Source organism: Panthera tigris, chromosome X, assembly GCF_018350195.1.
Source record: "Panthera tigris isolate Pti1 chromosome X, P.tigris_Pti1_mat1.1, whole genome shotgun sequence".
Taxonomy (NCBI): domain Eukaryota; kingdom Metazoa; phylum Chordata; class Mammalia; order Carnivora; family Felidae; genus Panthera; species Panthera tigris.
This window is the reverse complement of record NC_056677.1, coordinates 70,950,859-70,978,676: the sequence shown is the minus strand read 5'-3', so window position 1 is coordinate 70,978,676 and position 27,818 is coordinate 70,950,859. Positions and strand designations below refer to the sequence as shown.

The window sequence follows — 27,818 nt, the reverse complement described above, 5'->3', positions numbered from 1 at the left end:
GCCTGTGTTGTCTGTCTTCTATGATTTTCGTGGTTTCCTATCTCACATTTAGGTCTTTCATCCACTTAGAGGTTATTTTTGTATATGGTGTAAGAAAGTGGTCTAATTTCTTTTGCATTTGGCTGTCCAGTTTTCCCAACACCATTTGTTGAAGAGACAGTCTTTTTTCTTGTAGGTATTCTTTCCTTTTATGTCAAATATTAATTGATTATATAGTTGTAGGTTCATTTCTAGGTTTTCTGTTCTGTTCCATTGATCTATGTCCCTGTTTTTGTGCCAGTGCCACACTGTGTTGATCACTACAGCTTTGTAATATAACTTGATGTTTGGAATTGTGAGTCTTCAGGTTCGCTTTTTTTTTTTTTTTTCCAAGATTGCTTTGGCTATTCAAAGTCTCTTGTAGTTCCATGCAAATTTTTGGGTTTTTTGTTTTAGCTCTGTGAAAAATGCTGTTGGTATTTTGTCTTGTTTATTTTTTTTGAGAGAGAGAGACAGCATGAGCAGAAGAAAGGCAGAGAGAGAGAGAGGGAGAGAGACAATCCCAAACAGGCTCCAGACAATCAGTGCAGAGCCCAACGTGGGGCTCAAACTCATGAACCATGAGATCATGACCTGAGTTGACACCGAGAGTCAGACGCTTAACCGACTGATAACCACCGAAAGATTGCTTTGGATAGTATAGACAATTTAACTAGGATAGTTAGGATTGCTTTGGATAGTATAGACAATTTAATAATATTTGTTCTTTGAGTCCATGAGCATGGGATATCTTTCCCTTTCCTCTGTCATCTTTAATTTCTTTCATCAGTGTTTTATAGTTTTCAGAGTATAGTTCTTTCACCTCTTGGTTAGATTTATTCCTAGGTATCTTGTTTTTGGTGCAATTGTAAATAGGACTGATTCCTTAATTTCTCTTTCTGCTGCATCATCATTGGTGTATAGAAATGCATTTCTATACATTGATTTTGTGTCTGCCATTTTACTGAAGTTATTACTCCAGTTTTTTGGTGGAGTCTTTCATGTTTTCTATATATAGTATCATGTTATCTGTAAATAGTGAAAGTTTCACTTCTTCATTGCCGATTCAGATGGCTTTTTTTATTTTTGTCATCTCGTTGTGGCTAGGACTTCCAGTAAAATGTTCAATAACAGTGGTGAGAGTGGACATCCGCATCTCTTTCCTGACTGTCAAGGATAAGTTGTCAGTTTTTCTCATTTAGCATGTATTAGTCATGGGTTTTTAGTATATGGCCTTTATTATGTTGAGGTATGTTTCCTCTAACCCTACTTTGTTTAAGGTTTTTATTATGAATGGTTGTTGTACTTTGTCAAATGTTTTTCTCTGCATCTATTGAAAGGATCATATGGTTCTTATCCTTTCTTTTATTAATTTGGTATATCACATTGATTTGTGAATATTGATTCACCCTGTAGCCAAGGAATAAATATCACTTGATCATAGTGAATGATTTATTTAATATATTTTTGGATTTGGTTTGCTGGTTTTTTATTGAGAATTTTTGCATCCATGTTTATCAGGAATTTTGGCCTATAGTTCTCTTTTTTAGGAGGTCTTTATCTGGTATTGGTATTGGGGTGAAACTGTCCTGATAAAATGAATTTGGAAGTTTTCTTTCCTTTGCTATTTTTTGGAATAGTTTGTGAAGTATATTTATTAACTGTTCTTTAAATGTTTGGCAGAATTGCCTGTGAAGCCATATGACCCTGGACTTGTGTTTTTTTCAGAGATCTTTGATTATTGATTCAATTTCTTTAGTGGTTTTTGGTCTGTTCAAGTTTTCTCCACCTTTCTTTTTCAATTTTGTTAGTTCTAGGAATTCATCCATTTCTTCCCAGTTGCCAAATTTGTTGGCATAGAGTTTTTCATAATTTTCTCAAGATTTTTTGTATTTCTGTGGTGTTGGTTGTGATATCTCCTCTCATTTGTAATGTAATTTATTTGGATCTTTTTAGATAAGTTTAGCTCGAGTTTTATAAATTTTGTTAGTTATTTCAAAGAACCAGCTCCTGGTTTCATTGATCTGTTTTATTGTTTGTTTTTTTTATTTAGTTTCTATATCATTTATTTCTGCTCTAGTCTTTATAATTTCCTTCCTTATCCTAGCTTTAGGCTTTGCTTCTTGTTCTTTTTCTAGCTCCTTTAGGTGTAAGGTTAGGTTGCATATTTGAGATTTTTCTTACTTCTTGAGGTAGGCCTGTGTTGCTATATATTTTCTGTTAGGACTGCTTTTGCTGTGTCCCGAAGGTTTGGGACCGTTATGTTTTCATTTATTTTTTAATTTCTTCTCTGATTTCTTGGTTGACTCATTCATTGTTTAGCAGCATGTTCAGCTTCCAGGTATTTGTGGTTGTTCCAAATTTTTTCTTGTGGTTGATTTCTAATTTCTTAGTGTTGTGGTCAGAAGAGGTGCATGGAATGGTATCAGTCTTTTTGATATTCTTGAGGCCTGTTTAGTAACCTAACATGTGATCTATTCTGGACAGTGTCCCATGTGCACTTGAAAACAGTGTATTCTGTTGCTTTAGGATGGAATATTCTGAATATATCTGTCAAGTCCATCTCTGTCATTCACAGTCATTGTTTCCTTATTGTTTTTCTGTTTAGATGATCTGTCCATTGATGTAATTGGGGTATCAAAGCCCCTACCTAATATTATCATGTTATAGTCAATTCTTTTATGTTACTACTTTGTGTATTTGGTTGCTTCCATGTTGAATGCATAATTTGCAATTATTATATCTCCTTGTTGGATTGTGCATTTATTATCATATAGTATCTTTCCTTGTCTCTTTTTACAGTCTTTGTTTTAAAGTCTTGTCCAATATAAATGTTGCTACTCTGGCTTTCTTTTGGCATCCTTTTGCATGGCAAAGTTTTCTCCATCTACTCATTTTCAATCTGCACGTGTCTTTGGGTCTAAGGTGAGACTGTTGTAGGCAGCATATAGATGGGTCTTTTTTTCTAATCCATTCTAATACCCTGTCTTTTGATTGGAGTGTTTATTCCATTTACATTCAAAGTAATTATTGATAGATATGTATTTATTGCCATTTTATTACTTGTTTTGCCCTTGTTTCTGGAGATTTTCTCTTATCCTTTCTTGCCTTTGTCACTTTTGGCCTCCTTTACTATTTCAAAGAGTCCCCTTTACTATTTCTTGCAGGGCTGGTTTAGTGGTCATTAACTCCTTTAGTTTTTGTTTGTGTGGGAGACTTTTTATCTCTCCTTCTATTCTGAGTGATAACCTTGCTGGATAGCATATGTTTGGATACAGATTTTTCCCATTCAGTACTTTGAATATGTTATGTTATTCCCTTTTGGCTTGCAAGGTTTCTTTGAGAAATCTCCAGCTAGCCTTGTGAGTTTTTCCTGATAAGTTAAGGACTTCTTTTGCCTTGCTGCTTTTAAGATTCTTTTCTTTATCACCATATTTCACAAATTTAATTACAATAAGTCTTGGTATTGGCCTGCTTTTGTCAATTTTGGTGGGAGTTCTCTGTTCCTGGATCTGGATGTATGCTTCCTTTCCCAGATTGCTTAAGTTTTAAGCTATTATTTCTTCAAAGAAATTTTCTGTCCCCTTTTCTCTCTTGTCATTTTTTGGTATTCATATAATACAAATGTTATTACATCTGATGGAGTCACTAAGTTCCTTAAGTGTATTTTCATGTTCCATAATTATTCTTTCTCTCTTTTCTTTAACTTCATTAATTTCCATTATTTCGTCTTCCAGGTCAGTAATTCGTTCCTCTACTTCTTCCAGCCTCTTGTTCATTGCATCAAGCCTGTTTCTTATCTCTTTTATTGCACTGTTTGTCTCCAGTTGGTTCCTTTTTAACTCTCTTATCTCTGTGATAAGGCTCTTACCTATGTGTTCTATTCTTATCTCAAGCCCATGAGTCTCCTTATGATCATTGCTTTAAATTCTCCATCAGACATGTTGCTTATATCTGTTTCTCTTAGATCTCTGGCCCTTGCCCTATCTCGTTCTTGCATTTGGGATCAATTACTCCATCTTTGCATTTTGTCTAAGTCTCTACCTTTATCTCTGTGTTAGAAAAGCCAGTCATATCTCCTGCTCCTGAGAAGTGGCCTTATGAAGAAGAGGTGCTGTAGTACCCAGGACCTGGCCCTTCAGGGGGTGTCTCTGGTATGTGCTACATGCACTCTGCTGTTGTGTTTTGGCTGCTGTATCCTTCAGGCCAGTCATCTACAAAGGCTCTCTTTGTCTGCTATGGGCAGTTTCCGTCCCTGGCCTGAATATGGTGAGTTTAAATTAAATGTGCTCTGGTCTGCTTGTGAAATGAGACCTAGCACCACCTACGCCAGAACTGAAGCCCTGTAGAACTCTCTTGTTGGTAGATATAGTGTTGGTAGGGTTTTATGCTGGTCTTCTGGGTGAGGGTCCCACCATGGTGGGAATGAGGCAAGTGTGACTGAGAAGGACAGCCTTACCAGAACGCAGAGGTTAGGGCTTGGTGTATATAAATTAGGCAGGCAGTGTTGGCACTTCACTACTTCCTGTCAGTAGTTCTGTGTTTGTGCTGAGGGGCAGGAGAGGGAAATGGTGCCAGACAGCTTTTTTGTTCCCAGAGTGGTATCTTTGTGAATGTTGCCTCTCAAGGATGCACTCCATTAAGAGCAAACAAGCTCCCCACTGTGTGCCCCAGGTGCACTTCCTATCACTGTTTCCACACTCTGCCCCTAGGTTATTTGCGCCCCTTCTCTCCAGGAGCAGGGCAGTGCCTGCCTTGCTGTATCACAGCCAAGTCCACTGACTTCTAAAACTACATGTTTTAAGTCCTACAGGTTGCAGAAACTCAAAAAATTAGCACTTCTCAATCTCTAAGCCAATGGCTTTGGGGAAGTCTCTTTTTCCATTTCCCTGTGTGTTTCCCTCTGTCTCGCCCTTCTCTGTACCATGGCTCCCTCTTTTCTGCAGCAGCTAGGATCCGTTGCTCCCCTAAACCACATCTCTGCACTTCCTACCTTCTTTGATTTGGCCTCTTCTCTCCTTTTAATTGTAGAGGTTGTTCTGCCAGTCTTCATATCTATTTCTGGTTTATCTAGGATGATTTGATAGTTCTCTAGTTGTGTTTCTGGGATGAGGTGAGCCTAGAGTCCTCTTACTCTGCCACCATCATCCTCTACTCCCTTTTTACAAAAAATTTTAGAGTCTCTGGCTATTAAACAAAAAAAGACCTTGGGAATTTTATGTTAATGTAAAAATGTATACAAACCACTCAAACTTGTTTTCTCTGCTTTGTCATAACTATCCATATTCTGGGGACTATATTAAGTTTTGGAGACAGAGATACTGGTACCAGAAAAATATTTTTTTCTCTTATCTTCTCATCCTGACCAAGGTTGCTAGAACTGACATCAGCCACCTCAGAATGGAGTTTGTGAAACTAGACAACTCATCACTCTCATTCAGCACATGAGGCTTGATATGCTTAATATCTTTTGTCCCTCTTTTTACCATGTATCTCTGTCAACCTTGCCATTCCTTCTCACTCTACCACTTTTATCGAGGGTCCCCAAGACCACCCATGGGTTTGATGAATAAGTAGGAAGACTTAGAGGACTCAGTCTGTAATAATAGGCTTTATTACAGTGAGAAGTTATAAAGTAAAGTAAGCAGAGGGAAAAGACACATGGGGCAAAGCTTGTAAGAAACCAAGAACAGCCTTCCAGGAATCTTCTCCCTGTGGAGTCATATAAGATGTACTTAATTCTTCAACTAATGAATTGTGACAATATGTGTTAGATGTTGTCAGCCAAGGAAGCTCAATAGAGAATGAGCAGTCAAGGTTATTACTAGTGGGTGATCACATAAGCACTATCTCTCTAGCATGTCCAGAATTCCAGACTCCCAGAAGGAAAGTAGTTTTTCAGCATAAACCATATTATTTCAACAAGCAGTTTAGGCACAGTGCATCATTCTTATCATTCAGAGAATATTTTCAAGTCCCCAGAGGCCAGCCAAGGGCCAGCTTTGCAAGCAGACCTTTCTAACAATGGCAGTCTCAAGATACTATGTTAACTCTTTTCTGCACATTATTAAATAACTACCTTTCATAAGCATATGGTGAATTTCATATTTTCCCATCTTCAACCTTTGGGTATGGAAATTCCTCTAAGTAGGCATTACTGCTTTTCCTCCTCACGCAAGCCCCGACTAAGCTTTTATGGTTCTCTGGTCAATAGCCATTTTGTTCACCTTCCATTTACATACCTCCACAACTCATTTGCCAGTGATTGTCCCCATACTAAATTACATGTGGTTTGAAGTCACAGCTCTGAACCAGTCTGAAATCTAATATCAGACACCTTATGGTTGGTTTGCCCAACTTTGGTCCCTAAAGTAGTCTCAACTCATGGTGCCTGGGTGGCTCAGTCAGTTAAGTGTCTGACTTTTCATTTTGGCTCAGGTTATGATCTCAAGGTTGTGAGATTGAGCCCCGTTTTGGGCTCTGCAATGGACATGGAGCCTGCTTGAGATGCTCTCTCTCTTTCCTTCTACCATTTGTGCTGTCTCTCTCTCAAAAAAAAAAAGGTAGTCTCAAGTATACCTAATCAGATACAAAACGTTTGTGAATTGAAAGAACATTCCAGCATTCTAACTTTAGCCCATATATCATATCCCAGTAGACCTAACACTCTCCCTTATAGCTAATATTAATGGTTCCTGTTATCTCATTTTTAATTCTAACACTGTTGAGCAGCTTTTGCTTGGATACATATTATAAATTATTTATTAGGAAAAAAAAATTGAAAACTCAGATCACTCTATATAGCAGTAAAACTCAAAGAAAAACATACTACTCGATTCTCAGTATGAAACTCATAATCCACTTGCAAAAGAATATGTTCCTTAGGTCATTCACATTGTTGCTAAATGTCAGAACTAGAATAATCTAACCCAATGTTTTTCAAATTGCAGATCTCAACCTATTATTAGTGAAATAAACATAGTGAATCTCAAGAGACATTTTATTAAAAAATTAGGGGAGAACAGCAAATATCAGTGTTCTGTACTTAGTATGGTAAATAATGTGAAATTTTTGTTTCCATGGAGTGTGTGTGTGTGTGTGTGTGTGTGTGTGTGTGTGTAAGATAGGTCATAGGTCAGGGAGTCTGGGTGGCTCAGTCAGTTAAGTGTCCCGACTCTTGTTCTCAACTCAGGTCTTGACCTCAGGGTTATGAGTTCAAGCCCCATGTTGGGCTCGATGCTGGGCCTGGAGCCTACTTTAAGAAAAAAAAAAAAAGATAGGTCATAGCTCATAATGTAAAATTTATTCTTTAATTTGAGACGTGGTCAAAAAATGTATGAAAGCTGTTGATTAGTCTAATCACATTAGCTACAGATAGAAGTCTAGAGAAGGAAAATCACTCAGTGATTTCATAGTACATAACTTGTTTAGTGGCTGTGTCTAGAGCCTTTCCTACTTATGGGAGTAAGGCTATTTAATTCAAATGAAATTTATTTTCTGGTAGACTGGCCTTTCTTATCAAGTAAAGAGAAGTTTTTTTAATGTTTAAAATGATACATCAAGGAAAAAACGTCACTTTCCAAGGTTAGGAGCAGCATAATTAGGGGGATTTGGCTAAGTCAAGGAAACCTGCATTAAGAGATGTTAGGTCAGTAAAATCAAAAACCAAACTATAGATACAAGAATAATAGTGAGCAGGACAAGAGTAAAGGAGCAAGTTAAGACAGATTTTCTTCCAACTTAAGATATGTTTTAACAGATCTAGACCCTCTTTCACATTACCAGACAAAACAGTTTAAAACCAAAAGAAAGCTAAATTAGAGGTTGAAGTAGCCTACTTACCCACCTTTCCCAAGCTCAGTCTTATTTTTTTAAGCTTATTTATTTATTTTGAGAGAGAGAGTGAGCAGGGGAGGGGCAGAGTCAGAGAGGGAGAGAGAGAATCCCAAGAAGGCTCCGTGCTGTCAGCACAGAGCCCGATGTAGGGCTCAGTCTCACAAACTGTGAGATCGTGACCTGAGCTAAAATCAAGAGTTGGACCCTTAACTGACTGAGCCACCCAGCAGCCCTTCCTTAGCTCAGTCTTATAGACATGACTGTAGAAAGCTTTCTTACTATTAGGTAAGCCAGATGCAAAAATAGCTCGTTTTTATTTGCAAACCCTGCCAGTTATTTTTTTCTTTAGTCTTTACTGATATGCCAAATAGGCTGTTTCATTTTTAAAGTAAGGGTTGTAAGAGCTGTTTCAGAGAATAAAAGTACTTACCCAATTAGAAATCCCACCATCTAATTGCCCAAATCATATTTAAAGAGTCCAAGGTACCCATTCAAGCATTTAAGATACATATTGTTTTGAACCAATGGTCTGTTGGAACTAAGCTATGGTTTAGAGTGGTGGGTTTCAAACTATTCTACAGAACTTAGGGTTCCTTGAAAGTGTTTACAGGTGTTAGGGAGATAAGGGAAGAGCATGCAGGTAGGGCTTAATACTAAGCTTCCTCCCCCAGGCTAACCAGAGTAGCTTCAACTTTGTAAGTTTTATATATGAAGTTCGTAGTGAGATTGTATTTTGAAGATATTTTAAAGGATTTTGCTGTTAAAAAAAAGTTTGAAAATGTCTCCTGGATGCTTAGATTAGGAACTTTTTTGAAATGAGTTCAAAGTCCTTAGCTGATTAGTTAGTTGCATCTTTTGTCTTCTTAAGGACTTAATCAAAACAGGATATGTAAAGAGAGCCCATTTCACTTTAACATGGTGTCACAAGCATGGTAGTTGATCAGTTCTCCATATTATCATGCCTTATGAGATACTTGAAACAAATGTGTTTACAACTTTTGGGTTTCTTGGGATATGAAAAAAATACCTAGTTTTTAAAAAAAAGAAAATCATTAACCCCCTATGTGTAGTTAATTAACAATTTTAAATTGAGAACAATTTTCTAAAATTGGACATGACAACTAAGAGGTTTTATTTGATTTGTGATCCTTAAGGATATTTTAGCTACCATTTAATTGATATAATTATCTAAAGAGTAAATTAACATAGGATAATGACTTAAAGGGGAACAAAGAGAATATTAAAGTTATAAAAGTATCAAGTCTCTGCTAGCATCTGTTTGGAGTGTAACAGTTTATTTGAAATTCATAGGTTCCAGGTTTAAGAAAATTGCTTATCCCCTGGGACTGGCTACTTTAGGAGCAACTGTTTGCTACCCAGTTCAGTCAATAATAATTGCAAAGGTAAGTTCTTTTTCTTTTTTTCCTTTTTTTTTTTTTGGCTTGTTGTTTTATTTTTTTATTTTTTTATTGTTTAATTTATATCCAAGGTAGTTAGCATATAGTGCAGCATTGATTTCAGGAGTAGATTCCTTAACGCTCCTTACCCATTTAGACAATCCCCGCTCCCACAACCCCTCCAGCAACCCTCTGTTTGTTCTCTATATTTAAGAGTCTTTTATGTTTTGTCCCCCTCCCTGTTTTTATATTATTTTTGCTTCCCTTCCCCTTATGATCATCTGTTTTATATCTTAAAAATCCTCATATGAGTAAAGTCATATGATATTTCTTCTTAAGTGATACCTACATTTCAGTATTTGTTTAAACTCTTAATGTGACAGTATTTAAATGTCATAAGTATCTGCAACATTCAATTTTCAGAGAAATATGGTTGGTATCAACTCTTATCTTGGCAAAATCACATTCACATTTGAGCATGGTAAATGCTATTCCTAATTATTTAGTCTCACAAATAAATAGGATGAATTTGTTTAAATATAATTCAACAATATAAATGCCACTTTGGGATTAAGTCCAGATACAGTGAATTCTGAATTATAATTTATGGGGAGAAATACTGCTCTGTTGTTGGGTTCTGTGAAATTCAATTTTTAATTAGAAAATTATACCTGCTGGCTGCTGTCAGTTCATCAGATTAACATGATGCAAGGAACAGTGAATTGATAGATAACAGAGGCTTCTGAGGTAAAAAAAAAAAAAAAAAAAAAGACAAATTTATATACACAAACTCAATTTTGATACCACCTGGAACTAAGTAACACTTGCCCTGAGTCCATATTATAGATGTTTTGTCATTTTCTTTTCAGTTTACCTACAAATCCAAACATTCTCTCAATGATTTGAACAGTTTGTGTCAGTATTTTACTTTTAATACATATTTAGATTCAGAAGGAGAGCTTTGGGTTGTGCAGTTTTTTCTTCTTTTGTTTCTTTCAATTAGCAACATTTAACATTTCCCCCTTACACTTGAAGTAGTATGTAGTGTTGCCAGAAGGACTTTCTGTACTTGTATTCTTGTTACTACATTTCTTTAATTATTGATGTAGGTGAAACTGTCTACTCAGTATTTTAGGAATGACAAAGATATAGTGCCCTTTGTAGTTTGTTATGTGATCAAGCTATACTCTGGAAAACAGTGCGGAGGTTCCTCGAAAAATTAAAAATAGATCTATGCTATGACCCAGCAATAGCACTGCTAGGAATTTACCTAAGGGATACAGGAGTGCTGATGCATAGAGGCACTTGTACCCCAATGTTTATAGCAGTACTTTCAACAATAGCCAAATTATGGAAAGAGCCTAAATGTCCATCAACTGATGAATGGATAAAGAAATTGTGGTTTATATACACAATGGAATACTACATGGCAATAAGAAAGAATGAAATAGGGCCTTTTGTAGCAACGTGGATGGAACTGGAGAGTGTTCTGCTAAGTGAAATAAGTCATACAGAGGAAGACAGATACCATATGTTTTCACTCTTAGGTGGATCCTGAGAAACTTAACAGAAACCCATGGGGGAGGGGAAGAAAAAAAAAAGTTAGAGAGGGAGGGAGCCAAACCATAAGAGACTTTTAAAAACTGAGAACAATCTGAGGGTTGATGGGGGTGGGCAGGAGGGGAGGGTGGGTGATGGACATTGAGGAGGGCACCTGTTGGGATGAGCACTGGGTGTTGTATGGAAACCAATTTAACAATACATTTCATATTAAAAAAAATAAATAAAACATAATTGAGATTGTAGTGTATATCTGTTCTCTCATCTCTTCACTACAGTGATTCATCATGGAAACCCATGTCAGTGCATATAAATCTCCCTCATCTTTTTTGGTAGATCTATCTATACGTCTCAACATTCCATTTGTCTTAAAATTGTGTGTGTACCTAATGCACATATAAGAGGAAAAACTCAGGAAGAATATGCACACAACTGTGAACAAATGTTACATTGGGGGGAGGAAGAGGATTTTCTTTATATTAGTTGACTGATTTACTTTTCTTAAGTGTAGGTAATACTTAGCAAAAAAAATCTAAGCAAGAAAGTCACAGTTCTAAAAAGTTTTATAAGTTTATGTTTATATAAAGTGTAATCCTGGAAATCTCCCAAAACCTCTTTAAATCTTTAAAAATCAATAGCTATTGAAATTACTTTAACCATAAGGAACAAAAGGATGGGGAAACAATAGAAGGAATCAGAAGATTTTTAAAGGGAAAAAGATATGAAGGAAAGTAACAGCAGCCTCTTCTTCAGTGTGTTTGTAGTTCATTTTTAACTTTATGTTTCTATCAGAAGAGTATTATTCTCTGGAGAAATACATTAGTGCTTTTTATTTATGACAGGAGAAAGCACCATAAACATTTGAACAAAAACATTAATTTCATAGCATCTTAAAATCTTATTTTCTCAGTCAACTGTTTATTATCTCAAAACTATCTTTCCTGCTTCTGTTAAGACATAGTTTTAAATTCACATGTTACAGTGTGAATGCAAACTATACATTTTTAAGTATTTTTCTAAGAGCAGTTTTAGGTTCATAACAAAATTAAGGGGGAGGTAAGAGATTTCCTATACACACCCTGTTCCCACACGTGCTTAGTATCTTCCATTATCGGCATACCCCACTAGAGTGGTACATTTTTTGCAGTTGATAAGCCTACATTGACACATATCACCCAAAGTCCACAGTTTACATTAGGATTCACTCTTGGTGATGTAGTAACTATACATTTTTTAGATTTTTACATGAAGCGAATAATTTTTCATGTAAGATTTAGAAAATGAGGCTTTGTGTTATATGATCTAGAGATTTAAATCTGTGACATTGATTCTGTCCTGAGTCTTCACATAAAATACCTGACATAATTTTTTTTTAATTCTTGTTATTTTACCTTTTAAAAATATAACTTATTTGACTCACTTCTTGTTTTAATTAGGTAACTGGGAAAAAGGCATATACTACAAGCCAGCAAATTTATGAAGCAGTTAAATCATTGTGGACAAAAAACAACAAAAAAGAGTCACTCCCTAAACCTAAAGAAAGAACTAAGGTAGAGTTTAAATGAATCAAAAAGGTAGACATTGAGTTTTCTTGGTTGGGGTGGGAGATTGGCTTATAATGGGAGTCCTGGACAAAGTTCAAGGGTAGAATGAAAGATGAAGAAACATAATATCATTGCATGCTGTACATTTTTAGTATGTTTTATTGTTTTAGCAATATGATTTACTTATGAAGGAAAAATCTTTTTGTTAAACAGATAGAAAACTCTGGTGAAATAGAAATATCTGCAAAAACAACTCACAACCTGAAATTTTCAGTGCCTTTGTCAACAGAACTCATCTTTGAAACAAAGACAGAATCGGAATCTACCTCAGGTTTGTTGGAAATAATTCAATTTTGTTTTCCTTCTTTTCTTAAATAATTTTATAGTATTGTTAGTAGTAGTTTGAACTTATTTTTGTGCTTTCTTCATAAATGTTTTTTCCCTATAACAGGAAAAACATAGTAGTCCTATATATAGGACTACATATATATATATATATATATGTATATGTATATATATGTATATGTATATATGTGTGTATATATATATGTATATGTATATACATGTATATATGTGTGTATGTATATATATGTATATATATATATATATATATATATATATATATATATATATGTAGTCCTATATATATATGTGTTTCCTATAACATAGTAGTCTATATATCTTTTTAGATAATGAGATACTTGGGTACTTGGGACTCTAATTGCCACATAGTTCATAATACCAATCTTTGCATATGGAAATATAGAGTAGCACTGGTGGGTTGGATGAGTGAAGCATTTAAATCACTCTATAAATGTGAGCTTTGTGATGAGGTGGAGGAAAATGTGCCTCCTAATTACATATGCACCTAATGTAGAAGATTCCAATTTATAGACTATGAGTCAAATCTACATAAAAGAAATATTAGCTTTCCATTTCTTACGCTGTATACCCTTATCATTCTTAGTTTCCACCATCACTTTTATTTACTTTAGATACCAGGAGAACATTCAGCATGAAATAGTGAAATAACACCAATTATAATACTAAGAACTTTTTAATATTAGATGCTGGCAATTAATACTTTGTAGGGCCACATAGTGACAATTATACTTTCTAGGCAAATACTACCATGGTTTTATTGCAATCATTAAAAAGGCAACAGAGTGTTTAATACCATTTGAGGAGTGTATTCACATAAACTCACTAGTTCCTGGGTTGCACAGGATTGTCTCTCTGTACAATGTGAACGCTCATTGTTTTATTGCAAAGGAAGCAGGACCAACTCAGAGATAAGGCAGTAGGAAGTAATGATAATATGTGCCCTATACTGATCACCTACTGTGGTGTAAAGAGCTATAAATATAATATGTTATTCTCACCCAAAAGCAAAACAAAACAAAAAACTCTTGTGTACATGTAATTATGACCATTTCATGATGAACAGATTCAGACTTAGGAAGCTTAAGTAACTTCTCCAAAATCCTATAGCTTATGAGTAGTAGAGTTGTATTTATAGCCTGGATCTTCCTAACACCAAAGTCCAAACTCTTTCTATTGTGTATAGATTATCTCATTTAAAACCAGAGTTTAGTCTCTGATTTCAACTGTCTCCTCTATGTTAATCTTTATAAAAGCTGTCACTGAGTAACAAGCCTGATAAGAGTTTTACTGTTTTATTATGCCACCTCTCAATTCCAATCTGATGATTTACAGTATTTATTTTTGTTATTATTTAATTTCAATTTCAGTATAGTTAACAAACACTGTATTAGTGTCAGGTGTACAATATATTGATTCAACACTTCTATACAATACCTTATGCTCATCACAAGTGTGCTCCTTAATCCCCATAAACTATTCATGCATCCCCCCCACCTAGCTCCCCTTTGGTAACCATCAGTTTGTTCTCAGCAGTTAAAAGTCTGTTAGTTGGCGTGTCCCTCTTTCTCTCTCTTCTTTTTTCTCTTGGTTATTTGTTTTGTTTTTAATTTCTATATATTGAAATCATATGATACTTGTTTCTTAACTTCTACATATGAGTGAAATCATATGGTATTTGTCTTTCTCTGATTGACTTATTTTGCTTAGCATTATACTTTTTATCTGTGTTGTTGCAAATTGCAAGATTTCATTCTTTCTCATGGCTAAATAATACTCCCATTGTATGCACACATACACCACATCTTTCTCCATTCATCCATCAATGGACACATGGGCTGCTTCCATATCTTGGCTATTGTAAATAATGCTGCTAGAAACATAGGGGTGCATGTATCGCTTTGAATTAGTGTTTTTGTATCCTTTGGATAGATACCCACTAGTACAATTGCTGAATCATAGGGTAATTCTATTTTTAACTTTTTGAAGAACCTCTATACTGTTTTCCAGAGTTGCTGACCCAGTTTGCATTCCCACCAAGAGTGTAAGAGGGTTCCCTTTTCTCCACATCCTTGCCAACACTTATTGTTTCTTGTGTTGTTGAATTTAGCCATTCTGACAGGTGTGAGGTAATATCTTATTGTAGTCTTGATTTACATTTCCCTAATAATCAGTGAAGTTTACCATCTTTTCATGTGTCTGTTGGCCATCTCTATGTCTTCTTTGGAAAAATGTCTATTCATGTCTTCTGCCTAGTTTTTATTGGATTATTAGATTTTGGGGCATTGCATTTTGTAAACTCTTTAAATATTTTGTATACTAACCTGTTTTCAGATATGTCATTTGCAAATATCGTCTCCCATTCCATACATGGCCTTTTGGTTTTGTTGATTGTTTCCTTTGCTGTACAGAAGCTTTTATTTTGATATAGTCCCTATAGTTTATTTTTTTTACTCTCTTTCATTTTGGATATTTTCTCTTGTGCATTTAAGTTCATCATTTTTTGTTTTGTAATGCCTAATCTGCTGTAATTCCATAAAATGTATTTTTCATCTCAGACATCGTGGTTTAAATCTCTAGAAGTTTGATCTGGCCCTTTTTAATATTTTCATACATCTACTTAACTTGCTCAGTTTCTTTTCTACCTTCTTGAATATATGGAATGTAATTACAATAACTCTTTCTGATGTTCTTATTTATTCTATCACTTGTTGCCTCGGGAGACATATCTAGAAAGAAGTTGCTACAGGCAATGTTGAAGTTATTGCCTGTGTTCTCCCCCAGAATTTTGATGGTTTCAGGTCTAACATTTAGGTCTTTTAATACATTTTGAATTTATTTTTTGTGTATGATGTAAGAAAGTGGTCCCGTTTCATTGTTTTGTATGTGGCTGTCCAATTTTCCCAACACCATTTGTTGAAGAGACATTCTTTTCCCATTGGATATTCTTTGCTGCTTTGTCAAAGTTTAATTGACCACACAGTTGTCAGTTCACTTCTGTGTTTTCTATTCTGTTCATTTTTATCAATGTGTCTATTTTTGTGCCAGTACCATACTGTTTTGATCACTACAGTGTAGTAATGTAACTTAAAGTCAGGAATTGTAATGCCTACAACTTTGCTTTTCATTTTCCAGGTTGCTTTGGCACTTTGGGGTCTTTTGTGGTTCCATAGAAATTTTAGAACTGTTTGGTCTAGCTTTGTGAAAAGTGCTGGTGGTATTTTGATAGGGATTGCATTAAATGTGTAGATTGCTTTACGTAGATATTTTAAGAATATTTGTTCTTCTGATCCATGGCATGGAGTGTCTTTCCATTTCTTGGAGTCCTCTTCAATTTCTTTCATCAGTGTTAATAGTTTTCTGAGTAAAGGTCTTTCACCTCTGGTTAGGTTTATTCCTAAGTATCTTATTGTTTATGGTTCAGTTGTAAATGGTATTGATTCCATAATGTCTTTCTCCTGCTTCAGTCTTTTTTAAAAGTTTTTTTTTTTAATGTTTATTTTTGAGAGAGAGAGACAGAGCATGAGCAGGGGAAAGGTAGAAAGAGGGGGAGACACAGAATCCAAAGCAGGCTACAGTCTCCGTACTGTCAGCACAAAACCCGACTTGGGACTTGAACTCGGGAATGGAGAGATCATGACCTGAGCTGAAGTTGGACGCTTAACTGACTGAGCCACCCAGGCACCTCTCTTCTGCTTTATTCTTGGTGTATAGAAATGCAACAGATTTCTGCATGTTGATTTTGTATCCTGCGACTTTAATGAATTCATTAATCAGTTCTAGCATTTTTTTGGTCGAGTCTTCAGGGTTTTTTTTTTTTTTTAATTTTATGTTTTATTTATTTTTGAGAGCAAGAGAGACAGAGCACGAACAGGGAGGGGCAGAGAGAGAGAGGGAGACACAGAATCTGTAGCAGGCTCCAGGCTCCGAGCTGTCAGCACAGAGCCCGACATGGGGCTCAAACTCACAGACTACAAGATCATGACCTGAGCCGAAGTCAGATGCTTAACTGACTGAGCCACCCAGGCTCCCCTCTAGGGTTTTCTATATATAGTATCATGTCATCTGCAGAGATTGCAAGTTTTACTTATTCCATGCCAATTTGGATGCCTTTTATTTCTTTTTGTTGTCTGATTGCTATAGCTAAGACTTCCAGTACTATGTTAAATAAAACCGAGGGTTGACATCCTTGTGTTATTTCTGCCCATAGGGGAACAGCTCTGTTTTTTCCCCATGGAATATGGTATTATTAGCTATGGGTTTTTCATATATGGCCTTTATTATGTTGACGTATGTTCCCTCTAAATCTACTTTGTTAAGGGTTTTCATCATGAATGGAAGTACTTTGTCAAATGCTTTTTCTGCATCTATTCAGTTCAAAATTTCTATTTCTTCCTGTTTCATCTTTGGTAGTTTATATATTTCTAGGAATTTATCCATTTCCTCTAGGTTGTCCAATTTGTTGGCATATAATTTTTCATAATATTCTCTTATAATTGTATTTCTGTAGTGTTAGTTTTATTTCTCCTCTCTCATTTATGATTTGATTTATTGGACTCCTTTCCCTTTTTTTCTTGATAAGTCTGGCTGTACATTCATCAAGTTTATCAGGTTTTTCAAAGTACCAGCTCCTGGTTTCATTGACCTGTTGTATTTTTAATTTCCATATCATTTTTTCTGCTTTAATCTTTATTATTTCCTCCTTTTTGTTGTTTTTAGGTTTTGTTTTTTCATTCTTTTTCTAGTTCCTTTAGGTGTAAGGTTAGGCTGGTCATTTGATATTTTTCTTGCTTCTAGAGATAGCCTGTATTGCTGTATACTTCCGTCTTAGAACCACTTTTGCTGGTCCCAAAGGTTTTGAATTGTGTTTTTATTTTAATGTTTCCATGTATTTTTTTTCTATCTTCTTTTATTTCCTGGTGAACCATTTATTGTTTAGTAGCATTTTCTTTAACTAAACTCCATGTGTTTGTGGTCTTTCCAGATTTTTTCTTGTGGTTGACTTCTAGTTTTCATAGCATTGTGGTCAGAGGAGATGTATGGTATGCTTTAATCTTGTTCAGTTTATTGAAGCTTGTTTTGTGACTTCATATGTGATCTCTTCTGGGGAATGGTGCATGTGCACTTGAAAAGAATGTGTTTTCTGCTACTTTAGGATGAAATTTTTTGAATATATCTGTTAAATTCATCTGGTCCAGTGTGTCATTCAAAGCAATTGTTTCCTTGTTGATTTTCTGTTTTAGATGCTCTATTGATGTAAGTGGGGTGTGTTAACATCCCCTATTATAATTGTATTATTATCTTTTAGTTTCCTTTATGTTTGTTATTAACTGTTTTATCTATTTGGGTGCTTTCATGTTGGGTGCATAAATATTTAAAATTGTTCTGTCTTCTTGTTGCAATGTCCCCTTTATGGTTATATAGTACCCTTCTTTGACTTTTGTTACAGTCTTTGTTTTAAAGTCTGTTTTGTCCAATATAAATTTGTTTGACATCCATTTGCATGATAGATGTTTCTCCATCCCCTCACTTTCAATCTGCAGGTGTCTTCAGGTCAAAAATGAGTCTCTTCTAGGCAGTACATAGATGGATCTTGTTACTTTTTTTGTTTTGTTTTTTAATCCTTTGACACCCCATGTCTCTTGATTGGAACTTTTATAGCATTTACATCCAAAGTAATTATTGATAAATATGTATTTATCGCCAATATATTACCTGTTTTGTGGTTGTTTTGGGAGATTTCTTCTGATCTTTTCTTTTCCTTCTCTCTTCCATGGTTTGCTGGTTTTCCTTAGTGATATATTTGGATTTCTCTTTTTTCATTGTGTATCTATTACTGGTTTTTGATATATCATTACATTAAATTTGTATATAACATCTTTGGCTTAAGATGTCTATAGTAACTAATGGTCATTTAAGTTTGTACCCATTCTTTTTTTTTTAGAGAGAGAATGAATGAGCAGGGGAGAGGGTAGAGAGAATCTCAAGCAGGCTCCACACTCAGCGTGGAACCCAATGAGGGGCTTGATCCCACAAACCTGGGATCATGACTTGAGCCAAAATCAAGAGTCGGACACTCAACCAACTGAGCTACCCAGGCGCCCCTGAACCCATTCTAAATTCCTCTCCTCTCCATGTTTTAGGTATATGGTTTCATATTTTATATCCTTACATTTTGTGAGTTCCTTGACCGATTTTTACAGAAAAAATCATTGTTCCTGCTTTTGTGTTTCCTACTTGTATACTGTCAATTTTGGTCTTTCCTTTCCACTCTAAGAGCTCCCTTTAGTATTTCTTTCAGGGCTGGTTTAGTGGACACAAACTCATTTAGTTTTTGTTTATCTGGTAAACTCTTTATCTCTTTTTGTATTCTTAAAGCCTTGCTGAGTAGAGTATTATTGGCTGCAGATTTTTCCCATTAAGCACTTTGAATATATCATGCCACTCCCTTCTGGCTTGCAAAGTTCATGCTGAAAAATCTCTAGGTAGCCTTATGGGTTTTCCCTTGTATGTAACTGTCTACTTTTGTCTTTCCACTTTAAATTTTTTTTTTTCTTTACCACTATATTTTGTCATTTATAGTATGTCTTAGTGTGGATCTGCTTTTATTTATTTTGTTGCAGATTCTCTGTGCCTATTAGATCTCTTTCCTCCCCAGATTAAGGAACTTTTTAGCTATTATCTCTTCAAATACATCTTCTGTTCCCCTTTTTCTCTCTTCTTCCTCTGGTATTCCTATAATGTGAATATTCTTCCTCTGGTATTCCTGTAATGTGAATAATATTACTGTTGATGGAGTCACTGAGTGCTCTAAGTCTGTTCTCATTTTGTATAATTCTTTTTTCTTTCTTTTTTTCAAGTTGATTACTTTCCATTATTCTGTCTTCTAGGTCATTAATTCATTCCTCTTTTTACAGCATAGTGTTAATTCCATCAAGTGTGTTTCTCATTTTGTTTATTGAACCATATATCTGTACTCTATTATTCCTGTTTTAAGGAATCTCTGTTTTAAGAGTCTCATTGATGCCTTCCACTCTCCTCAATTCCAATGAGTGTCTTTATGAACATTTATTTCAATTCTCTATTAGACATGTTACTTATATCTGTTTCACTTAGCTCTCTGATTGTCATCTTGTATTGTTCTTTCATTGAGGACAAAACCCCCTGTCTTCTCATTTTGTCTAAGGTTCTGTGCCTGCTTCTGTGTGTTAGAAAAGTCAGCTACATCTTCTGTTCTTGGGGGTAATGGTCTTATGAAGATGTCTTGTAGTGCCCTCTAGTATTGTGTTCCCTGTTCTCCGGGGCCTGGTGTTTCCAGGAGTGTCCTGCCTGTGCTCTATTACTATGTCCTGGCCACTTTGTCCTTTATTTAGGACAGTTGTCTGCAGAGGCTCTATTTGCCTGTTGTGGGCAGTGTTTGGTCCCTGGTCTGAATGTGGCGAGTTTTAACTTGGTGTGCTCTGGTGTACTTGTGAAATGAGACCTATCACCACCACTGCCAGAACTGAGGTCCTGCAAATCTCCCGGGTTGGGAGACATAGTTGGGTAGGGGTTGGGGCTGGTCTTCTGGGGGAGAGGGCCCTCTGCTCTGGGACTGAGGCAAGTATGCCTAGGAGGGGTACTTCCATCAGGTGTGGGGGCATAGCTTGTTATAAGTAAGTTAGGTAGTGAGTGTGGGGGACGTGCTGGTTTCTGCATTTGGCTCTGTGCATGTTGAGGGGCCAGGGTTTGGGGAGTTGGTGTCTGTCAGTTCCTTTGTTTCTGGAGGGGTCTTTCTGTGAATGCTGCCTCTCTTGGGCGGGCTCTGAGATGAGCAAATAACCACTGCACTGTGTGCCCCAGGTATTCTTCAGATTGTTGTTTCCACACTGTATGTCCACAAGCTGTTTGCTTTGCCTTCTTTCCAAGAGCAGCTCCAATGCTTCCAGGCTCTCCTTGAGCCAAGCCCACTGACCTTTAGGACTCAGGCTTTAAACCACACTGATTGGAAGCACTCCTAAAATTTGGGCCCTCTCACTTTCCAAGACAATTTGCTATGGGGATTCAGTTTCCCTGTGCACTCCTCTGTATGTTTGTCTGTCACTCTTCTCTGAGACTACAACAACCTGCCCACTGTAGTGGTCACCATCTATTTTTCTTCTAAACCTCATCTCCACACTATTTACTTTCTTTAATGTGGTCTTCTTTCTACCTTTAGTTGTGGAGTTTGTTCTTCCAGTCTTCTTGTCGATTTCTGTGGTATTTAGGATTACTTGACAGTTATCTAGTTGTATTCATGGGTTAAGGTAGGCCTAGAATCCTTCTACTCTGCCACCATCTTCTCTGTTTCAGGATGGTTTGCAGTTTTAGACTTTCTTTTTTTTCTTTTTAATTTTTTTTAACGTTTATTTATTTTTGAGACAGAGCGAGACAGAGCATGAACAGGGGAGGGGCAGAGAGAGAGAGGGAGACACAGAATCTGAAACAGGCTCCAGGCTCTGAACTGTCAGCACAGAGCCCGACGTGGGGCTCGAACTCACAGACCGTGAGATAATGACCTGAGCCGAAGTCAGACGCTTAACTGACCAAGCCACCCAGGCGCCCCTAGACTCTTTCTGATAATCCACAGATGATCATATTCCCACAAGTATATAATATATCCCGTCAGCTTTCTAAACACCTGTCAATTTCAGAGTATCTTTGTAGAGATGATATACATTACACCTTAACAGTGGCACCGAACCGTCCCTAGTCAATGTTTTTTCTTCACACATCTGGATTCTGGAACATTTTACCCACTTGTAATGGATAATGTATATGAAAATCATTCAAAGTTCACATGTAGAAGAGCAAGATTTGCCAGTACTATTCATCCTTATTCCTTATCATATATCATTCAGAGTTGATTATACAGAATACTTTTTGGGTTCATCATTTTGACATTTCACATGCAATCTTAAAGGTCCAAGACATGGAATACAGTAGTAATTAGGAGCACAGATTTAAGAATAAGACCTGGATCTGAATCCTAGATCCAACATTTGCTAGTTCTGTTACCTGTGGCAAATTATCAAATATCTCAAGCCTGTCCCTTCATCCATAAATGGGAGATAATAGTGTTTTTCTCACATAGTTGTGAGGATTAAATGAGATGTTGCATGTAAAGCACAAAGCACAATGTCAACCACATGCTAAGGTCTCATTGTGTTAGAAAATATCATCATTTGCCTAGAGTAATTAGCCATTTTGCTGATAAACAAGATTATTTCCATTGAGCAAAGTTTGGGAGCACATTATTTAGCTAGAGAGCCTAGTCATAGCTACTACTTACCACCGTACAGACTATGTTGGGTATACTATCCAATTATATGTTGTGGCTCTGAATATGAGTTCATTTGTTCTCTGTCATCCATATACATTTATAATAAAAATTATGTTATTTTAGGAATAACAAATTAGGAAATTTGGTTACATGGACCTCTGAAATCTGATGAAAGCAGAATGAAATCTCTCTCATTCTCACAAGATTAATGTCCCTCTAAACCAGAGGTTGGCTGACTATGGCCTTTGTGCTAAATCTGGCTCACCATCTATTTTTGTACCTTCCACAAGCCAAGAATAGTTTCTACATGGTTTAAATGGTTGAAAAAAATAAAAACATTGTAAATAAATAAAAAATACATTTTTTGAAAAGAGAACATATGAAATGTAAGTCTTAATGTCTGTAAATAAAGTTTTATTGGAATACAGGTACACTCATTCATTTATATATTGACTGTGGCTGCTTTCATACTACAGTTGCAGAATTGAGCAAAGGAGACCTTACGGTTTACAAAATCAAAATATTTACTCCAGCCCATTGCAGAAAAAGATTGCTGATACTACTTGTAAAAGGATGAGGTGTGCCATAAATACACGACTCATCTCCCCCTCATAATATTTGCCAGATTTTCTATGGGACAAGAGACTAAATAGCTAAGCTCCAAACATCTGAAGGGCAAAACCATATTTCCTAGTCTTTCATAGCAAGGGAGACAGAAACTCATCAGGCTCTCAATCAGCACCTTTGGAGTGCTATACCTGAAGAAAAGAGAGGAACCAGAGGTTGAGTGACTCTTATTAACTGTAACTCAGCTCAGTGTCTGGATTAAGATGATAAGTACCTTACCCTTCCTTAAGAGGAAAAGGGTCACTTCTCTGGTAGAAGATACCATGCTTTCTATGTCCACCATATAAACAAACAAAGTAGGAAGATGTGACTGACAAAAATGACAGCAAACCCACAGGTGATCTAAATATTGAAGTTAGCAGACAAGGACTTTAACTGTGATTAATATGTTAAATAGAAAACAAGAACAAAATAGATGAAAAAATGGAGATTTTCATAGGAATTGGAATCTAAAAAATCAAGCAGATATTCTAGAAGTGAAAAATATAGTACCTGAAGCTAAGGACTCATTGGATGGATTTAAGAGCCAACTGTGTAAAAGAGGACAGAAGTAATGAACTCAGATACAATTCAATAGAATATAGCTAAAGTGAAGCAAAGAGAGAAAAAAGAATGAAAGGAATAGAACAAAGGGTGAGAAAGTAACTTGCAGTGACTAGTATATTTAAGTATTTCAATTACTGATGAGCTGAACGCTGAATATGATCTCAAATTTATACAAAAGAAACAAAAATTGAATTTTTAACAATCTTAATTTCACTCAGGAATTTATTAGTGATCTGTCCCACTTTTTGGTACCTAACTGCTTGAAATATAAATGAGATAATATGTGAACTAAATTATCAGTGAATAGATAACACCTAAGGGCTTTTTAAGGCACTAATTTATTTTTATTTTATAACTTTAAATATCTTTACTTTTTCCTATTTGTTGTAATGCCAGCTCTTTTTTTAAAATGTTATCTTATTATTTGAGAAAGAGAGAGTATGAGCAGGAGAGGGGCAGAGAGGGGGGGTGAGTAGAGAATCCTGAGCAGGCTCTGCAGGGTGAGCCCACAGAGCCTGATGTGAGACTTGAACCCACAAAACTGTGAGATCATGACCTGAAATCAAGAGTCAGACACTCAACCAACTGAGCCACCCAGGTACCCCACACCAGCTCTTTTTTTTTTTAAAGTTTTATTTAAATTCCAGTTAGTTAACATGCAATGTAATAGTAGTTTCAGGTGTAGCGTATAGTAATTTGATACTTCCATATAACACCTGTGCTCATCACAACATGCTACCACCAGCTTTTTAAAAAGTCTTCTAAAAAACTTTATGTATAAAAACAACTTTTTATGAAGGATTAAAAATATGGTAGATTGCAAAGAAAAGGGTTAGGGGATTGAGATTCAAGAAGAGTTTTATGACTGCTAATCCTTTGGGAAGACAGGGAGCCCTTGATCAGCTCAAGGGGTGAAGAAATTTCTAAAGCAAAAGATGTAATCCTTAATTATTCAGAAAAGCAGATGAATCTTTTTTAAAAGGCAGAAAACAAGTGACCTATATTAAGTGGTTCTAAACCAGAGGGATCCATGTTACAATTACTGAAGTTGTTTTTTTTGTTTGTTTTTCCTAAAATTCACTCTAAGACTTATAAATCAGAATCTCCAGAGGTTAGGCAGGTGGATTGTAGGAAAAGCTCCAAAGGCATTTCTCTATGCATATGTCTTGCCTGACATAAGGTATGGATAAATTAAAATTTTGAAACTTTTCAACAGATTTTGAGAGAGAGAGATCCAAATGCAAAGGGGCCTTTCAAACTTGGGTGAGCTGAAGCTTTGGCTAGACTGTAGACAAGAATATATTAAGGAAGTAAGTAGAAGTGTTAGAGAACTTAGTCAACTGATGGGCATTGTTAAGCAAATTAGGCACATTCAGACTTATATAAAATAATTATTTGTCATACGCTTACTATATTATGTCTGATAAGAAGAAAACTCTCTTAGTACACTTTTCACTCATACTGAGCAAAGGTGGCGGTTAAAGATACAATGAGAAGGGAGGAGGCAGAACCAGTTTTTTAACCTTTTTTGTGTGTTATGGACCCCTTCTCAGAATAATGCTTTCAAATGGATAAAACAAAATATATGGTAATATATGAGCTCCCTTAAAGTTATTTAACAACAGTATCTAACATATATAATAAAAGCCATAGTTTTAAAGTTGTGCTAAGTACAAATATTTCAAGATATTTGCAACTGCAGCATGATATGAAAATATTTATGATTTCTATTAGTGACAGAATCTAAGGTCATGCTAATACTGTTGTGGTTTGTTGCCTTCATTCATTATTGAAGAAAATGTTCATTTTCAGTCGGAGGTTAATGAAAATAAAGACAAATTTACTACATTTAAATTCATAGGTTACATGAACTTTATCCACAGACCTCCAAAGGGACCCCATGTTAAGAATTTCTATCCAAAAAAAAAAAAAAATTACTATCCTATGGAGAACTGTATTAGTGTATGGATAGTGATTACTTATGATTTTTTTAATATATGTGGTGAAGTTATATATAGATATATCACACTTTATGAAATAGAAAAAGTTTCTTAAGAGATAGGCATAAATGATTGTATGTAAATCTATTTCTCCCCTTTGTTTTTATCATAAAACTATAAATTAAATTCCTCTATGGGAAAAAGATATGTTTCCCAAATGTAACAAAATTATTTTAAAATAAATCATTTTGAAAAACATTTTAAATAAAAACAAGTTTCTGAAAAAAATTAAAATCTTATAAAGTAAATATAAAAATAGTTGTTTCTTGTCTACTTGCCATGCCCAGGTTGTTATATGCAGAACTTTGTATGTATTATTATACTGAATATTAAAAATAATTGTGTGACATTGTTACTACTCTAGCCCCCTTTTTACAGGAGCCACGGTTGTTGTGTTGGAGAGTCAAACTAACCTGGATTCAGTCTTGGCTCCACTTATCAACTAAGTGAGATTAGTCAATTTTCTTGATCTCTCTGAATTAAAATTTCCTTATCTGTAAAACAAGGATAATATAAAAATATCATCTGTCTCATGGTGGTAATATGAGATAATGAAGGAAAATAATGTAGTATCTTGTCTGGCACAATATCCGCTTATCAAGATCATTATTGATCCACATATTGCCAACTCCGGTACATTTTCAATCGCCATCTTATGCAGTCCCTCAGTAATTTTTAACACAAAAGATTACTCCCTCCTCGTTGAAAGAATCTCTTCACTTGGCTTGTCGGATACCACTTGCTCTTGAGTCTCTCACTTCACTTGACTGGTTGTTCCTTCTCAGCCTTCTCTCATACATTCTCCTAATTTTATTTAACTCAAAAAATTGGAGTATCCACAGGGCGCATTCATCAAAGGACCTCTTCTCTGATGCTCTAGATGATCTCATAGTCCTGTAATTTGAATGTCATATATAAATTAGTACTATAAAATTTATAAAGCAGCCAAGGCCTCTCCTGAGCTGTAGAGACTCAGATTTCCAACAGATTACTCAACATTTGTACTCAGATATCTAGTTAGCAATACAAATTTAACACATCCAAAACTTGGCACTTCACTTGCCTTTCCCATGCTTCTCCCACATTTTTCCCTATCTCTGTAAATGTCAACTCCATCCTTCTAGTTTCTCAAGTTAGAGTCTCTCTCACATAGCATGTCCAAACCACTTGGGGAATTCTGTCCATTCCACCTTTAGAAGTTACCCAGAATCCAATCCCTTTTCACCACCTCCACAGCTACTGGTCTGCCCACTTCCACCCTTATTTACCTATAGTCTCTTCTCCCCACAGACAAGAGTGATCTTTTAAAAAATACAACATCATGTCACTGCTCTGCTCAAAATTGTCCATCTAGCATTAAAATAAAAGAGAAACACTACAGCCCTGTGTGGCTTAGCTTTCTGTTGTTTTCTGATCATATCTTCTATCATTCTCACTGTACCCACAATCACCACATCTTACCTAGTCTGTTCCAGCCATATTGACCATGTTGTGTTTCCTCAGACATGCATCAGGTCCATTATACTTGCAAGGTATTTTCCTCCAATATCTACAGGGCTCACACCCTCACTCACCTCCTTCAGTTCTTTGCTCAGTTATTACCTAACTAGAAGGCCACCGTGTTTAAAATTGCAAATCACTCAAGCACTCTATATGCCCCTCCCTGTTTCATTTTTTGCATAGCACTATCATCTGATATATCTTTTACTTAATTTATTATCTCTCTTGCCCAACTTAAATGTTAGGTCGATGTCGACAGAGATTTTTATTTTATTCATTGCTGCATTCCCAGTACCAACAATAAATCTGTGAAATGAATGACTAATTTTTTTTTTCATTTTACTACTTTATCAGGTGCTACACAGTTTATGCCTGACCCCAAGCTCATGGATCACGGGCAGTCCCATCCAGAAGATATAGATATGTACAGCACTAGAAGCTGAAATAGTCTGCATAGAGAGCTACAAGATGTGTGAAGTTGAAAATAATGATGAAAAAATCATGTAAAGGGTAACTGTGATACATAGAATATAACCTAAACCAAGTTTTTCCCATACATCTTCTAATGTAATGTACAGTTTGACTAATCACATAAGTGATTAAAACACAAACTGAATTCAATTCAAACAATATTAAATGATTGACGAAGAGGCAGAAGTAGAAGTATTGGGATGCATTTAATGATTTTTAGCGGTTTTTAATAGACTAAAAAACACTGATGAGACTAAAGTCTGAGCAAATATGCTTGTGGGCACATAAATATTTATACAGATACACATATATATTTGTTTTACCTTTTTGAAACTAATGTCAGCTAAATTAGAATATTGTGTGGAAGGATGTGTTCCCCACTTTTTCATTTACCAGAGCTGGAATAAAATATTCGTATTTTATGACACTTGGACTTGGCTTCGTCTCTTTGTTTTATTAATGTTAACTCCTCTTAAATGTACAAAAACACCTCTATTTAAGAAGACCATATTCTACAAAAGACCCCAGTGCTGCTTACCAATCTTACTGGCTCCTTAGGTGGTTTCCTATTCTGTTCTTCAGGAGAGGTACTACAAACCTTTTATTCTCAAGTCTCCTGTACCCACCAAAGATGACT

At 35.7% G+C, this 27,818-nt stretch overlaps 1 protein-coding gene across 3 annotated transcripts in view; it reads left to right on the top strand.

Moving 5' to 3' along the window:
• Positions 1–27,315, top strand: part of APOOL (apolipoprotein O like) — a 94,604-nt gene extending 67,289 nt beyond the window's left edge. The window contains exons 6-9 of one of the 3 annotated variants that reach the window (XM_007093298.3): positions 9,166–9,257; positions 12,248–12,361; positions 12,569–12,686; positions 27,065–27,315. In XM_007093298.3, coding sequence (XP_007093360.2) covers positions 9,166–9,257; positions 12,248–12,361; positions 12,569–12,686; positions 27,065–27,153 — 413 coding nt within the window. In that variant the 3' untranslated portion in view covers positions 27,154–27,315. The other 2 variants (XM_042973721.1, XM_042973722.1) reach the window with 2 other exon arrangements.
• The last annotated feature ends 503 nt before the right edge of the window (positions 27,316–27,818 follow it).